Source organism: Equus caballus, chromosome 9, assembly GCF_041296265.1.
Source record: "Equus caballus isolate H_3958 breed thoroughbred chromosome 9, TB-T2T, whole genome shotgun sequence".
Lineage (NCBI taxonomy): Eukaryota > Metazoa > Chordata > Mammalia > Perissodactyla > Equidae > Equus > Equus caballus.
The window spans coordinates 53,850,369-53,866,095 of NC_091692.1; the positions used below are offsets into that span (position 1 = coordinate 53,850,369).

The following is a 15,727-nucleotide window of genomic DNA, read 5'->3' on the forward strand; positions in this document are numbered from 1 at the left end:
CAATTTCTCTGCTCCCCAGCCCAGGATTTCTTTATGGCTTCACTCATCTTCCTCTTTCCTTCCAATCTGAGAAAGAATGACTCTCTTCCCCTGAGATTGTCCTTCTCTCACTCTTATATCCAAGTTCTTGACCCCTTCCCAGGAGCTCAAGAGAGAGTCAATTATTCCTCTCTTTATTTTGAACCTCTCTTTTACTACTCCTTCCCTTTCCACTTACATTCTCCTTATCCTAAAAAAAAAGTAAAAATTCTTTTAGCTCAGTCGCTTCTTTTGACTTCCTTTCAATGCAAAGTTCCTCAAAATAGCTTATATCTGGTGCTTATTCTTTCTCACTACTGCTCTATGGCTTGCTTCTACCCCCCACTGTAACGAAACTCCATTCAAAAAGGTAACTAATGATCACCTAATTGCCAAATCTGAAGACTTTTTCTCCATCCTCAGCCTCCTTGACTTTTTTGCAGCATTTATACTATTGGGGGCATAGCATTGTGGTTAAGCAGCCCCAAGAGTTAAAATGCCATAATTCAAAGTTTGTGTCTGTAAAGTATAAGCTGTGCATTTAGGTAAATTTTTAAAAATCTCTTTGTGCCTCCATTTAATCACACATAAAACTGAGATGATAACAATTCTACAGGTTTCATAAGGTTGTTGAGTGGATGAATTTTGATAATGTAGGTAAAGAATGATGCAGTGCCCATCTCATTCTAGGTGTTCAATAAGCATTTGTTATCTTCTTTGAACCCATTCTCTTACTCTTTTTGGTACCCTTCTTCCTAAGCTGACATTAAACCATGTTCTCTGAGTCACATCCACTTCTATGTATAACTCTTCCACATTTTAGCTGGATGATTCTTGGCATGTCTTTAAGCTTGATATACGGGGATAACTGTACTACCTGTTTACAGGGTTGTTAAAAAGACTGAAATGCTGTATATAAGAAGTTTAGCACAATACATGGCGTAGAGAAAATATGAGCTTTCCTGATTAAAGAGACAGAGAAAACATCTCTGGTTCAGCTCCTTTCCTTCTTCCCATCCTAAATCTGAATTTTGATATTTGGTATAAGGCATTCACACTGCAACTAAGAGGGAAAAGCCAAGAGGGCCGCAGAGATGACTATCTGACATCACTGAATGAACACCAGCAGCCACCTACCTCCAGACTTCTCAGATTTGTTTTTGTTTAAGCCGTTGTGAACTGGCTTAAACTACCTGATCTTCCATTACCTGCAGCAAAAATATCCCTAAAGATACAGTCCCAATTTATGCTTAACAGTTTTAGCTAACATTCTTTCTCCCATCCTTGTAGGCAATTTATACAGACAAATCTATAGTATTTACAGTTATCTCAAACTTAACTGTGTCTATTTTGAATTGTTCTCCTACAAATAAGCTCTCTATTTAGCTCTTTGGGGCAGTTTTGTTAGGTGCAGTGCCCAAAGGTCTTAGATAACCATCGTTCAACTGTCTGTGGTATATTATGGCAATATCATCTTGCTAATTAAACACAATAGGCTTGTCCTACATGTAGAATATACCAAAAATTTTCTCTACCTATTCCACAAAGAAGCCTCTTAATAGAGTAAAAAGATAACAGGTTTTGGAGTTGGCCAGGTAGAGATAGATTCTAGTTTCACCACTTCCTAAAATGTAACTTTTCTGATCCTCAGGGTTTTTTTGATAAAAGGATACAAAAAAGGGATAGTATTCCCTCAAAGAGTTATTACAAAGAGTTAAGGTTAATGCTGTTAAGTGCCTAGCACAGTGCATAGTGTGGGACACAAAGAAGACCATTATGAATGGGAACTCTTTTATTGCTTTAATCATATAGTAGGTGATGAGTAAATATTATTGCCCTAATCCCTTCTACTGAGCATATAACAGTATGTACTTCATTAAGGAAGACTAGAGTTAAAATCCACCTGTAGGAAGCTTCTGCAGATTAATCTCAACTATTCTGACCATACCCTTTCTGAGTCCCCATTAACATCTATATAGTCACACGTTTTTTAAAAAATTGTATTCAGGTAAGTGATTTCCACTTCAAATTAGACACTCCAACAACACAGTAATTACTCAAAAAACACTTTTTAGAATTCCTCTTTAAGGAAGAGTTTGCAGAACATACACCTCCTGTGTCATAGATATTAGTGACTGAGTGAATGTTGTTTTTTGGGGGAAGGTCACATGAGAAACACTAGGCCTAATGGTAGCTAATTGTTAAAGTTATGTAGCTTCCTTAGATGCATCTTCCACATGCATTGAGAATATTATGTGTGTGTGCGTTTTCCTTAATAGGGACAAATCATCATTTTTATTACAAAACTTGTTTTTTTGAGAAAGCCTAAAGTCATTTCAAGCTACTACTGATGAAAAAGGTGACAAAATTTTGTTGGGTGATTTTACTGGGAAAGGGGGGGAGGAGGACAAAATAGAATACTCAAACAAACAAAATACAACAAAAACAGAAGTGAGACTTAAATGTTAAGGAATAAATTTTTCTTTTGTGACCTATAAACTGGATCTGAAGGTAATTCTAAAATGTTTTGGGGCTAACAGCCTCCATGGGTGCCTACTTTGAAAGACAACATTTACGTATGTGTAAATTTGATCTAAAAAATGAGGTTCCTTCTTTACTAACAAGTGGGGTAAAGATTATTTCATTTTATATACATGATTTCCTATGTTCAAAACAAGGAAAGTAGAAGCACAAAGAAAGGTCTGGCAGGAAGATCTTTTTTTTGTGCTTGAGCCAATCTTCCAGCACTGCATACTTCAAATCGGTGTTTTCCCCACCTTTCTGACAAATATATTTTGACAAATACACTGTCGGAATGTCTCCCTTACCAAGACTTAATCTGGATAAATTCTGATGTAAATATCATTCAGCAGTTTAATGAAACAATACTTACTCTTAATTTTGTGATACAATCAGATACTTTCTTTGCTGTGGTATGCTGTTTCCTGACCTCCTAAATTGATTTCATGGCCCGCTAATGGGTCGCGTCCCAGAGTTTGAAACAAAGGTTTTAAATAGCCCATCGCGCCTGCAGGATCCAGGGGTAGCATGCCTCTAACCCACGCTTTTTCAGACAAGGCAGCTTCCTGCGGCTTTGGTAACCTAGCAACCAGGCGGCGCAGGCAGATGCTGCTGGAACCCCAGGCGGGGTTTGTCCAATCGGCTCTGCCGGCTCGCCGCAGAGGCTGATGGGGCTTACAGCCGCCGGCGTCTGCACCATGGTGACGGGCGGCAGCGGCGCTGGAGCGGACATGGCGGCTTGGTTGCCGTTACCCTCCGCGGCTGTGACTGCGTTCCTCCTGTTGGTCTTTCCTCGCGTCTCACAGGCCCAGACCTTCTCCTTACCTTTCCAGGAGCCGGAGACGTGCGGCCACAACCAGTACTTCGATATCTCCGCGCTGTCCTGTGTCTCGTGTGGAGCCAACCAGCGGCAGGACAACCGAGGTGAGGCGGGGCGGGGTGGGCCCGGCCACAGTCACTCTCCCGCCGCGGCGCGGCTCCCGGAGCCCGGCGTCGCGGAAACGCGTTTGCGGCTGCGGGAAGAATGTTTCAGGAAAGTTAACCGCTTGCCCCTGAGAGAAGAATCTCCTTGGAACATTGCAGCTTGCACGCTAACGAGGTTGGGGACTCCCGAGTCCGCTACCCCGTGAGCCTTCGCCAGTAATTGATTTCTGGGCGCCAGTCTCCAACTCCTGTCCGAAGGGTCTTTAGGGAGGCACCTGGAAAGCCGCCCACCGACGATGGAGAAGAAATAGAGAAGTAATCTGAGGTGCAGAGGAGCAAGAGACAGGACAGATTGGGGAAGGAATGCAAATTAGTGTTTGTGAACTTTATAGGCCTTTTTCTTTTTTTTCTTTTTTTGATGAGGAAGATTGGCCCTGAGCTAACATTTTGCCAGTCTTCCTCTTTTGCTTGAGGAAGATTATCGCTGAGCTAACATCTGTGCCAATCTTCCTCTATTTTGTATGTGTGATGCCGCCACAGCATGGCTTGATGAGAGGTGCGTAGGCCCATGCCTGGCATCGGAACCCGCGAACCCCGCCCCAAAGAGGAGCGTATGAACTTCACCGGCTGCCCTGAACAGCCCTTTATCTTGCTTTTCAAATTCCAGAGCTAAGAGCTGGAAGGGACCTTAACCATGATTAGGTCCAATCATCTAATTTTACAGATTGGGAAATGGGAGCCCAGATGAGATTATAATGTCTTCTGTGTCCCCCACATTGAGACTGGAAGACTCTGTAAGTGTCTCTTTGCTCTGAGTCTCCAACTATGTATTTCCACTATATAGTGTGTTCTTAATATTATGGATTTCCTTAGGACTTATCCATTTTATTGTTGAATATTACTAATTGCCCTTAAAATCTCTTTAGATTAAGCTTTAAGTTTTTTTTTCTTGTTACGTCCATCGTTTGATTGTAGTTCTCACTGCACAGCTCAGAATAAGACTTTTCCCATATTCTAAAGTCTAAGATATTTTTAATCTCAATTTAGTCACCCATAGTACTTACTTGCTGCCATCTTCAAATATGATATATCCTCATGTAATTCATGGTATAGGACAGGTCAGGCTCCTCAGCTGAGGAAATATGAATGAGAAAGCATTGCACAGACTCTCCAGTGTAAGGTGTTAGTTTCATCACTATGAACCCAGATGTCATATGCATTCTATCACATAGATTCCTATGGGTGCTATTCCACCTTATGTCTTCTTAGAGAATGACATCCGTACCTATCCAGCAAGTTCAATAGTTATTTTTTTTATAATGTTTATTATCTGTCCAAACAAAGGAAAACAGTGCTTTTTATTTGAATCAAGGTGACTTTCCTGATAAGGTTTTGTTTGGACAAAGTAAATTTGAATTCATTGAGTGTATGTGTATGTTTGGGTGAAATAGAAATGTAAAATTTCCCATAGCAATAAATCAATAGTTTATTAGTTTAATAGTCCAATAATTTAATAGATTAGTTATGCTCGCACTTAAAATGATAGCAAACACAATACCTACTGTGTGGCAGACATACTCTAAGACCTGTACATACTAATATGTAACTAATACATATACATACTTAACTAATACATAACATACGTAACTAATACTCATACTAACCCTGTGAGGTAGATACTGTTGTCCTCATTTTACCCAAGTGGAAGCCAGGGCACAGAGAAGTTCAGTAACTTGCTCAAGGTCACACAACTAAGTAGCAGAATCAAGATTAGAACCCTAGAAATATGTTTCTGCATTTGAAGCCAAGAGGTACTGGCTCTAGAGTCTTGCTCGTAACTAATATACTACTTTTCAAGATCTTAAGAATTATTAAAAGGTTCAGAATCTTGGAGTTTTATTTTTGTTTACCAAGGTCAAAGTTGACTCTTTTCTTTTTAGGAACTTCATGTGTGTGTCTACCAGGATTTCAGGTGATCTCTAATAATGGAGGACCTGATATTATTTGTAAAAAGTGCCCAGAAAACATGGTATGGAGTATTTATTTTTAAATAATTTTACTATTAAAAAGTAAATTAAATGTCTTTATTTTTTAAACTTTAACAATGCTGCACTCTCATATTTTCCCACAAACTTTGCAATTATTAAGCTAACTTTGGTTTTACTTGAATAAATTTTGGTAGGTAAGTGAAATTTTATGCAAACTTTGAAAAAACAGAAATATATTGCTTTGGTTTTCAAAATCTGGAATCCAAAAAACCACAAAGCTGTGAAAATTTGTATGTCTTTATTTTTCTTCTTAGAGTAACTCAAATATAAAGAAAAATAGATAAATGATACATATATAGAGCAAATATGGGATGTGTGTATCCTTTGGTACAGAATGAATTTAGTATCCTAGACTTATTATGTCAATAGTTTTATATGATAATTCGTGTTCATAATGATATCTAAGGTGTGATAAGTCCATGAAATGCCAGTTGCATCACTAAATATGTTAAATAATATTTGTTGCTGTATTCTGGTCATTTTATTATATCATAATTTTTGAAAGTTAGTAAACTAATAGTTACTGTAAATGATGATTCTTAATTAACAGAAATACATTTTCCATCATTTTGGGTAATTAGGAGTCTCTGTGTGCCAGTTCTGACTTTTATAGTAATGTTTCTTCTCATTATCTGTATTAAAAAAAATTCAATCTGGGAAGTTAATATAAAATTACCGGTTGTCCTAATTTATGGCTAGTACTTATAGATGTGATGACCATTTTGATAATTATTTTATATTTTTAAAAATATTGACCCCAGCTGAATTGCCAATGATAAAAATGTCACTAATATGAAATGGTGCCAAAGCAGGTTTATTTTTCAGTGACTTTACAAAGCTATCATAATTTTTTAATAGTCCTATATTAATGTAGTGCCAAATATAAGAGCATTTCTTGATATATCCAGTCTTTTCAACTAAAATTTAAAATAATTTGTGGCATTGTTTTGTTATTGTCATTGTTTTCTATCAATTTTGGTTACATCCATGTTTGTATTATAATTACTATATTTTTACCCCAGGTTTTTCCTAAACAATATAATGTAATAACCCAATTTTTAATGATGTCATATTTATTGAAAATCTTTATTAGTGCAAACTATTAATGGGTAGAAGGAAATGTCATAATTTAATTTTAACAACTTTATATTTACATATAATTTATATGCCATAAAACTCACCCATTTTTAATCAGAACTTATTTATTTATTTATTTTTTGTGAGGAAGACTGGCCCTGAGCTAACATCTATCGCCAATCTTCCTCTATTTGCTTGAGTAAGAGTGTCACTGGGCTAACATCTGTGCCAGTCTTCCTCTATTTTTTATGTGGGACGCTGCCACAGCATGGCTTGATGAGCAATGTGTAGGTCTGTGCCCAGGATCCCAACCTGCAAACCCTGGGCCCTGAAGCAAAGTACATGAACTTAACCACTACGCCACCAGGCTGGCCCCATAACTTAATTTTTAAAACCTAATGTATTTGAATTTTTAAAAATTAGAATAATTATTTTAGAACAAATAAGACTAAACTATTAATGGGCTATTTATTGATAAAACCTTGGTGAATTTTGTTGTGTTTTCTCTTTATAAGTGGAAAAGACTCAGTGATAATTTTAATTATAAAAGGAAGGACTCATTTGAACTGAAAATCATGAAAAAGAAAGAACTGTTAGCCAGAGTTAATAGTCATCAATACATAGTAATAATGTATAGCTTAATTTTGGAATATAAGCACAAATTGGCTATCCAGGAGATTTTTATGTAGTTCATATGTTTATGATTTATTTGAATATTGACTGCTAATTATACACTATTGTGGCTTTTTGAACTTATATGATCAATTAAGCAGGAGAAAATAATTTTTTTTTTTTTTTTTTAATTTAGAAAGGTGTTACTCGAGATGGCTGGAACTGCATTTCTTGCCCTAGTGGTTTAACTGCAGAAGGCAAATGCCACTGTCCCACTGGCCATATTTTAGGTAATAAATAGATTATGAAATAGTAGTGATGAATCTTCATCTGTGTTTGTTTTTGATAAGGACATTAATTGAAATAGCTTGGTGATTTCTTAATAGTATTTTTTATTATTGTTGTCTAAAATTTAATGATGTTTAAGACAACAGCAGACATTGGGAAGAGAATAAAAAGCCTTACTTGATTAAAAAAATAATTCTTGTGTTGGGAAAACTGGACAGCCACATGTAAAAGAATGAAGGTAGAATATTCTCTAATGCCGTTCACAAAAATAAGCTCAAAATGGATCAAAGACTTAAACATAAGACCTGAAACCATAAGACTTCTAGAAGAAAATATAGGCAGTACATTCTTTGACATCAGTCTTAAAATGATCTTTTCAGACACTGTGTCTTCTCGGACAAGGAAAGCAATAGAAAGAATAAACAAATGGGACTTTGTCAGACTAAAGAGCTTCTACAAGGCAAGGGAAAATAGGATTGAAACGAAAAGACAACCCACCAACCTGGAAAAAATATTTGCAAATCATGTAACTGACAAAGGGTTAATCTGCATAATATATAAAGAAGTCACACAACTCAACAACAAAAAATCAAACAACCTGATCAAAAAGTGGGTAGGGGATATGAACAGACATTTCTCCAGGGAAGCTATATGATGCCCAATAGGCTCATGAATAGATGTTCATCGTCACTGATCATCGGGGAAATGCAAACCAAAACTACACTAAGATATCACCTTACACCAGTTAGAATGACTAAACTAGCCAAGACAAAAAATAGCAAATGTTGGAGAGGTTTTGGAGAAAAAGGAACCCTCATACACTGCTGTTGGGAAGTCAAACTGGTGCAGCCACTATGGAAAACAGTATGGAGATTCCTCAAAAACTTAAAAATAGAAATACCATATGACCCAGCCATCCCACTACTGGGTATCTATCCAAAGAACTTGAAATCAGCAGTTCAAAGAGACTTATACACCCCTATGTTCATTGCAGCATTGTTCACAATAGCCAAGATGTGGAAGCAACCTAAGTGCCCATTGACTGATGACTGGATAAAGAAGATATGGTATATATATCCAATGGAATACTACTCAGCCATAAAAAATGACAAAATCATCCCATTCACAACAACCTGGATGGACCTTGAGGGTTTTATGTTAAGTGAAATAAGCCAGATAAAGAAAGACAAATTGTATGACTCCACTAATATGTGGAAGATAAACAAACACATGGACAAAGAGAACAGATTAGTGGTTGCCAGGGGGAAGGGGCGAGGTGGGGTTGAGCACAAAGAGTGAAGCGGTGCACCTATAAGATGACTGGCAACTAATAACATACAACTGAAATTTCACAAGGTTGTAAACTATCATAACCTCAATTTTAAAAAGTAAACAAAAAAAATAATTCTTAATGATATAGGATTAGCTGGATACTTCCTTAACATGATAAAATATATGTTTCAACTCAAAAACTGATATGATTCTTAATAGGGAAAAATTATGAGCATTTCTGTTAGTGTCAGGACCCAGATAAAAATGTAAACTGTGCTCTTAGCTAAGTGAAAGAAATAGATCATAGAGTATTTAAAAAGGAGAAGATAAACATCATTAATTTCCAATGATTTGATTATGTGTTTAGAAAACCCAAGGGAAACACTAAAAATTGTAAATAGTAAAGGTTCCTGGATACAAAATTAATTTCAAAAAATTCTATCTGAACAACAGTCCTTTAGAAAATATGAAGAAAAGATCTTATCTACAGTAACTACAGAAAAGAAAAAAACGCCTAAGCATAAACTTTAGGAGAAATGTATGAGATAAATTAATTGAAGAAAACTTAGAGTGTTACCAAGAGACACAAAGGTAGGCTTTAATAAATGAAGTTTGTCTTGAAAAATACATGGAAATCCAGGAACATTCCGAAAAAGGAAAGAGGAAACAACCCCATCAAATATTATGTACATTTTATAGCTACTGTAATAATGTATGGCTGGCATATGGGTAGCACATACTGATGGATGAAACTTAAAGTAGAAAAACCAAAGAGATTCACTCCATATGGGAATGTGGTATGTGATAAAAGTGACATTTCATATCAATGGAGAAAAGGCTAATTAGTAAATGGTGTTGGGGAAACTGGGAAAATACTAAGTTGAGTTTCCATCTTATTCCTTAAAGAAAACTAAATTTCAGGTCAAGAAAATATTTAAGTATTAAATATGAATCTATGAAAGTTCATAAAAAATAGGAAAACATTTTATAGTCTTGGTGTGGAATAAGTTTTCTAAGTATGTGAAAAAACCTGGAAGCTACAGAAGGAAAAGTTGGTAAATTTGGCTACATAAAAATAAAAAAATACCACCTGAAAAGAAAAACATAAGCAATACCAGAAAAAAACCCTACAAACTAGGGAAAATTTATAATACATACAACAGACAGAGGGCTAAGTTCTGCAATCTGCACTACATGTAAAGCTTCTACAATAACTTAGAACAAGATGAATAACCGATTTTTTTTTTTGAGGAAGATTAGCCCTGAGCTAACATCTGCTGCCAATCCTCCTCTTTTTTGCTGAGGAAGACTGGCCCTGAGCTAACATCCATGCCCATCTTCCTCTACTTTCTATGTGAGATGCCTACCACAGCATGTCTTGCCAAGCGGTGCCATGTCCACACCCAGGATCCGAACTGGTGAACCCTGGGCTGCTGAGGCGGAACGTGCGCACTTAACAGCTGCGCCACCGGGCCAGCCCCTGAACAACTGATTTTTAAAAATGGCCAAAAATCATGAATAATATTCACAGAGAAAAAAATAATTAAACATGAAAAAAATCCTCAACTTTACTCAGTAAGTATAATATTAAAATTTTAAAGTAAATTTTGTTTTTGACCTACCAGATTTTGTTATCAAACTTTTTGAACTTTAACAACGTGTTTCCAAGGGATACAGGAGACAGGGAAACAATCATTCATTTTATATTGGGGAACTAGAAATTGGTGCAACCTCTCTGGAGAGCAACTTGACAATATTTATTAAATGCAGGTTGTTGCCTGGTGGCCCTCATCTAGAAATTTCTTGTCCCAGTACAGGTAAATATTTGTCTGCAGAAGTGTATGCATTTTTTTTATTGCAACATTATTCCTAAGGCAAAAGATTATAAACAATGTAAAAGTCTGTCAAGAGAATATTGGTCAAATAAACTAAGGTAGATCCATACAATGGTGTAGGATGCAGCTATAGAAAGATAACACAGTTCTATAATTATTGCTGTGGAAAGAAATCCCAGGTATATTAAGTAAAAAAGCAAGGTATAGGAAGTTCATTCATCCACAAATATGTGTTGAGTACCTGCTGGTTGTCATAGGTACTGTTTTATGTATTTGGTATGCTACCATTTATGCTTTCTAAAAAAGATTACGTATGCATATGTGCTTATGCATAGCCTATATCTGGAAGAATTCACAAGAAACTGGTAACTATTGCCTCCAATAGTTGCCTCCAATGGAAAACTGGGTGTCTGGGAGAAAGGGGTTGGGAAGAGACTTAATTTTCACTTTAAATTCTTCTGTGCCTTTTATTTTTAAACTTTATTTATGCATTACCTTTTCAAAAATTAATTTTTTTAAAGAAATAAAAATCCTTGCCATCAATTTATTTAGTTAGAAGGCAGGACATGCATATGGAAAAGTAGTTTGCAGAGCAAGATAGCAATAAAAGATTTTCACAAGGGGCACATATATTAAATCATCAAATGTGCACTATAGACAATAAATGCTGTATAAGGACGAACTCACTTCAACCAGGGTTGTTTGAGAAGGTTGCAGGAAAAGGCAGTATAATAGCTGAACCTTGAAGGATTAATAGAGTTTCTAAAGGTAGCAAAAGAGAGGAGAACATTCCAGGCAGAAGGAACAGTGTGAGTAAGGGTATTATTACAAATGTAAGCATCCAGATGGAAAGTGTAGGGACTATGAGAATAACGTTTTGCCAGGAGCATTGGTCCAGACTGTGGAAGGCTTTGAATGGTAGGATGTTCTGTAGGCATAGGTGTTTCACTGAAAGTTTTGAACAGGAGAGTGATTAATCTGGCAGCCATCTGTTGTATTTGTTCATTCAACAAATGTTTATTGAGTGCCTGCTATGTGCTAGGCATTGTCCAGGGGCACAAGGGATAACGCAGTTAACGGAATTTAGTAAGCAGGAATAAAGTCCCTGCCCTCATGACGTTTACGTTTAAGAAATGGAAGACTGGAAGTAGGGAGAACTGAAGAGACTGTTGCTGTTCTGTAGACATGAGGATATAAAGACCTGAACCAGAGTTGAGACAAATTATACACAAAGGAGTAGATGCTAGAAACATTAAAAGGGTGATAATAGACCTAGATGAGTGATGGAATATGGGGATGAGGAAAAGGGAAAAGTCACAAATATCTCCAGAATTTCTAAGTGGGAGTGAAGGCAATGATGGTCCATAGATTCAATGCTGTGGAGAAGTCAGTGTGGACTGAGTTACTGAGATGACTTTTGACAGTCAGAAATTACTGGTGTTAAAGTTGCAGTTTTAGTGAATTGTTGAGAATAAAGGCTGGATTCCAGGGGGTCTAAACAGTGGCTCTGACCCCAGGACCCCTTAAGGTTCAATCAGCTGTGCAAACAGTATTTCACTATTTTGGAGGCTACTTTTACGTACTTAAAATTCTCCGTGGTGTGAGCTCCTTAGAGCTGCCTTGAACTTGTGCTGTTAATTTCTTCGTGGGTTTGTAAGAGGGGTTGGGAAGGAGTGGAAGAGTGAACAGAAAGAGGGTACATTTCACTTCTTGCACAGCTTCTCTCAACTCATCCCATTTCTAGTAGAAGAAGAGAATTGCCCTTATCAGGTAAATAATTATTGAAAAATTATTAACACAGTAAGTACACATCATTAAAAATATCAAATAATTCTTGAGGCTATAAAATGAGAAGTGAAAGTCTGCACTCCCCACCTATTTCATTTTCCAGAAGTTACCCTAAGGTAATTGTTACTTCTCTTTGCTTGCAAAGTTTTTTTTATATAAATGAAAATATTTTGGAGTGTTTATATGCAGTTTATTTTGGAGATAGTTCCAAAAGAGCACATAGAGACCTACTGCTTAAAAATACATGTATCTGCATTTTTCAACTTCAAAATTTTACTTTTTAAAATTAAAGTAATATGTGCATGTGGTTAGAAATTTAAATAGTATAGAAAAATACAAAATAAAAACCAAAGGTCCTTTTCCCTCTTACCCCCACTCCCATTCCCAGTCCTCAAATGTAACCACTGTTGTTTCTTTTATATTCTTCCAGGAATGCTGTATGCATTTATATGTCTTATCCTTGAAAATATTTATAGAAGTGTCGTCATATTTATTCATTTATTCATAAATATTTGTTGATAAAAATTAAATTTTAAAATAAATTTTTAAAACTTTATTTAGCAGAAAGACAGTTAAGCTAAAGGGCAATAGCTAGCCCCAGTTCAACTCCAGTATGTTGTTGTCATGTAAGAACATGGGTCCCATGAAGCTAGATTTTTCTATTTTTTAAGAAATGCCAGAAATATAAACTTTTATATGAAACCTCCCAATTTTAAACCATTCTAACTAAAAAAAAGTTTGAGCACCACGTGCTAGATGTTGGGATACAGCAATGAATCAAACTTACGTTCTTGTGGCAAAAAAAAAATTCTTGTGGCAAGAGAAAAACAGTAAACAAGTGGCTGAGTACTTAGCAGGTGATAGTAAGTGCTGTGAAGACAAATAAGGCAGGGAAAGGGGGAGAGCAGGGTGTTATTTTACATAGATGATCATGAAATGCCTCTCTGGAAAGGTGACATCTGAGCAAGGACTTGAAGGAAGTGAGGGACAGAGCCATGTAGATGCCTGGGGAACTCATTCTAACAGAAGGAATAGCAAGTGCAAAGGTCCTAAGATGGGGGGCGTGTTTGGCATGTTCAAAGATCAGCAAGTACACTAATGTGGCTGAAGCAAAAGAGGAGGAAAGCAGAAGCAAGTGGGTCTGAAAAGTTGGGAGTGATGGTATGCAAATCATGTAAGGCCTTTTAAAAGGCTATGATGGTGACCTTGGAAATTACCCTGTGTGAAGAGGAAAGACCACCGTAAGATTTTCCTAGGAGTGAAATGATCACATTTAGTTTTTAAAAGGCTCACTCTAGCTACTGCCTGGAGAGTAGAACCAGGGCTCCAGTTAGGAAGTTGTTGTGAAAGTTCAGATGCTAGATGGTGCCACTGTGCCCAGGGAGTAGTTGTGGAGGTAGAGATAATATATATTCTGGATATATTTGGAAGAGACAGCTGTCAGGATTTGCAGATTTATTTTTTAATTTTAATCATTTTTTTAATGTGGAGCATGAGAAGAAAAGAAGAGAGAGACTAAGTAGTGGGGCCTGAGTAAATAGTCAGTAAACTAAACTCCGTTTCAGTAAATGGCATCCCCTGAAACAGAATGACTGCACAAGGAACAAGTTGTTCACCTTTTGTTAAAATTATTTTTACTACCTTGCAAAAACTTAAAACATTATGGATAACATGATTGGGACTAATGATCTTTGACCATTTTCCCCAATGCAGATTCTCTATTATTCCCTCAGCCCCAAAGTGATTGTTACTATTTGGGGGTGTGGGGGTGTGTGTGAGAGTGTGTCCTCCTAGAATCTTTTTCTTTTCCTGTTTTTAATGTACAGATAGACATTATGGTCACAGGAAATGTAAGTGGTATTTTTATGAATGTTTCACACCAAAAATATTGTTCTATAGCATACTTTTTTCACTTAATATGACCTGTTAGATCTACCTCCTTCTTTTTAATCCATTCTATAGTTTCATAGTATGGATATAGCACCATTTCGTTGTTTTAAATATTTAGGTTGTTTTCTAACAAATAATGCTTTGATGAATATCCTCATACACATGTGCAAGTGTTTCTGTAGGGTAGGTATCTAAAAATGAAATTGTAGTGTTGTATGGTATGTGAATTTAAAGTTTTAATAGATACTGCCAAAAGTCCTCTAAGTTGCAGAAACATATCAGCAGTCTAAGAAAATACTTGTTTCCCCATACCTAGTATAACAGGAATGTACAGGTGAGAGGTAAGAAAACTTTTAAGGAAAAAATATTAGTTTATTATTAATGATTTGGAAAATTAGTCTCAGTTTTTTTATGTGGGAATGGGGAAGTCTTCACTTTTCTATATTTTATTATGGAAGTGCTTGACATGCCTTTTACGCAAATAAGGTGTTTTGAGAATTATTAGAATAATAATTACAAATGGATTTTACTAAGTATATAGGAGCTTATATGTTGACTGTGAGTTGCATCTTAATTTTGTTTCTAATTGTTTAGTGGAAAGAGATGTTAACGGAACATTGTTGTCTCAAGCAACTTGTAAACTCTGTGATGAAAATGAAAACTCTTTTACAGTAGCAAATGCTTTAGGAGACAGGTAAGCAGTGTGCTGGGTGCTAACCTTTTTAATATCATCTTATATTTATGTGGGATCTGTACCTTTGTAAAGTACTTTCCCATCATATCACTTGCTCCTCACAAAAACCCAAGGAAGGATAGAAGTAGCATTAGCAGATAAAGAAGCTGAGGCCCAGAGAATGAGACAGAATAGGGTTCAAATCTTGACTCAGTCTCTTATTGTTTGACCTTAGATAGCTCACTAAGTCAGTCTCCTTGTCTTTGGAGTGGGGATAGATCACCCATTTTATGGCTGTTATGACAGCTCAGAAATAAATATGTACAGTTCTTAGTATAGCACTACAGAGTAAGTGCTCAGCAAAAGGTACAGTAGTTCCCCCTTATCCGCAGTTTCACTTTCCTTGTTTCAGTTATCCTCAGTCACCTGTGATCTGAAAATATTAAATGGAAAATTCGAGAAATAAACAATTCAAAAGTTTTAAATTGCACACAGTTCTGAGTAGTGAAATCTCGTGCCTTTCTGTTTTGTTCTGCTCAGGACGTGAATCATTCCTTTGTCCAGTGTATCCACACTATGTGTACTGCCTATCCATTAGTCACTTAGTATCCATCTCGGTTATCAGATCTACTGTCTTGTCATCGCAGTGCTTGTGTTCAAGTAACCCTTATTATACTTGATAATAGCCCCAAGGTACGAGAGTAGTGGTGCTGGCAATTCAGATATGCCAACAACAAGTCGTAAAGTGCTTCCTTTAAGAGAAAAGGTGAAAGTTCTTGACT

The 15,727-nt window shown here is 36.4% G+C and overlaps 1 protein-coding gene across 7 annotated transcripts in view; it reads left to right on the forward strand.

Moving 5' to 3' along the window:
* The first annotated feature begins 3,148 nt into the window (after positions 1-3,148).
* TMEM67 (transmembrane protein 67) overlaps positions 3,149-15,727 on the forward strand; it is a 54,898-nt gene continuing 42,319 nt past the window's right edge. For 6 of the 7 annotated variants that reach the window (XM_001914955.6, XM_014728052.3, XM_070222298.1 and 3 more), the window contains exons 1-4: positions 3,203-3,462; positions 5,403-5,491; positions 7,396-7,489; positions 14,867-14,966. In XM_001914955.6, coding sequence (XP_001914990.2) covers positions 3,207-3,462; positions 5,403-5,491; positions 7,396-7,489; positions 14,867-14,966 — 539 coding nt within the window. In that variant the 5' untranslated portion in view covers positions 3,203-3,206. Of the gene's footprint in view, positions 3,463-5,402; positions 5,492-7,395; positions 7,490-14,866; positions 14,967-15,727 lie in introns of all 7 variants that reach the window. The other variant, XM_014728050.3, reaches the window with a different exon arrangement.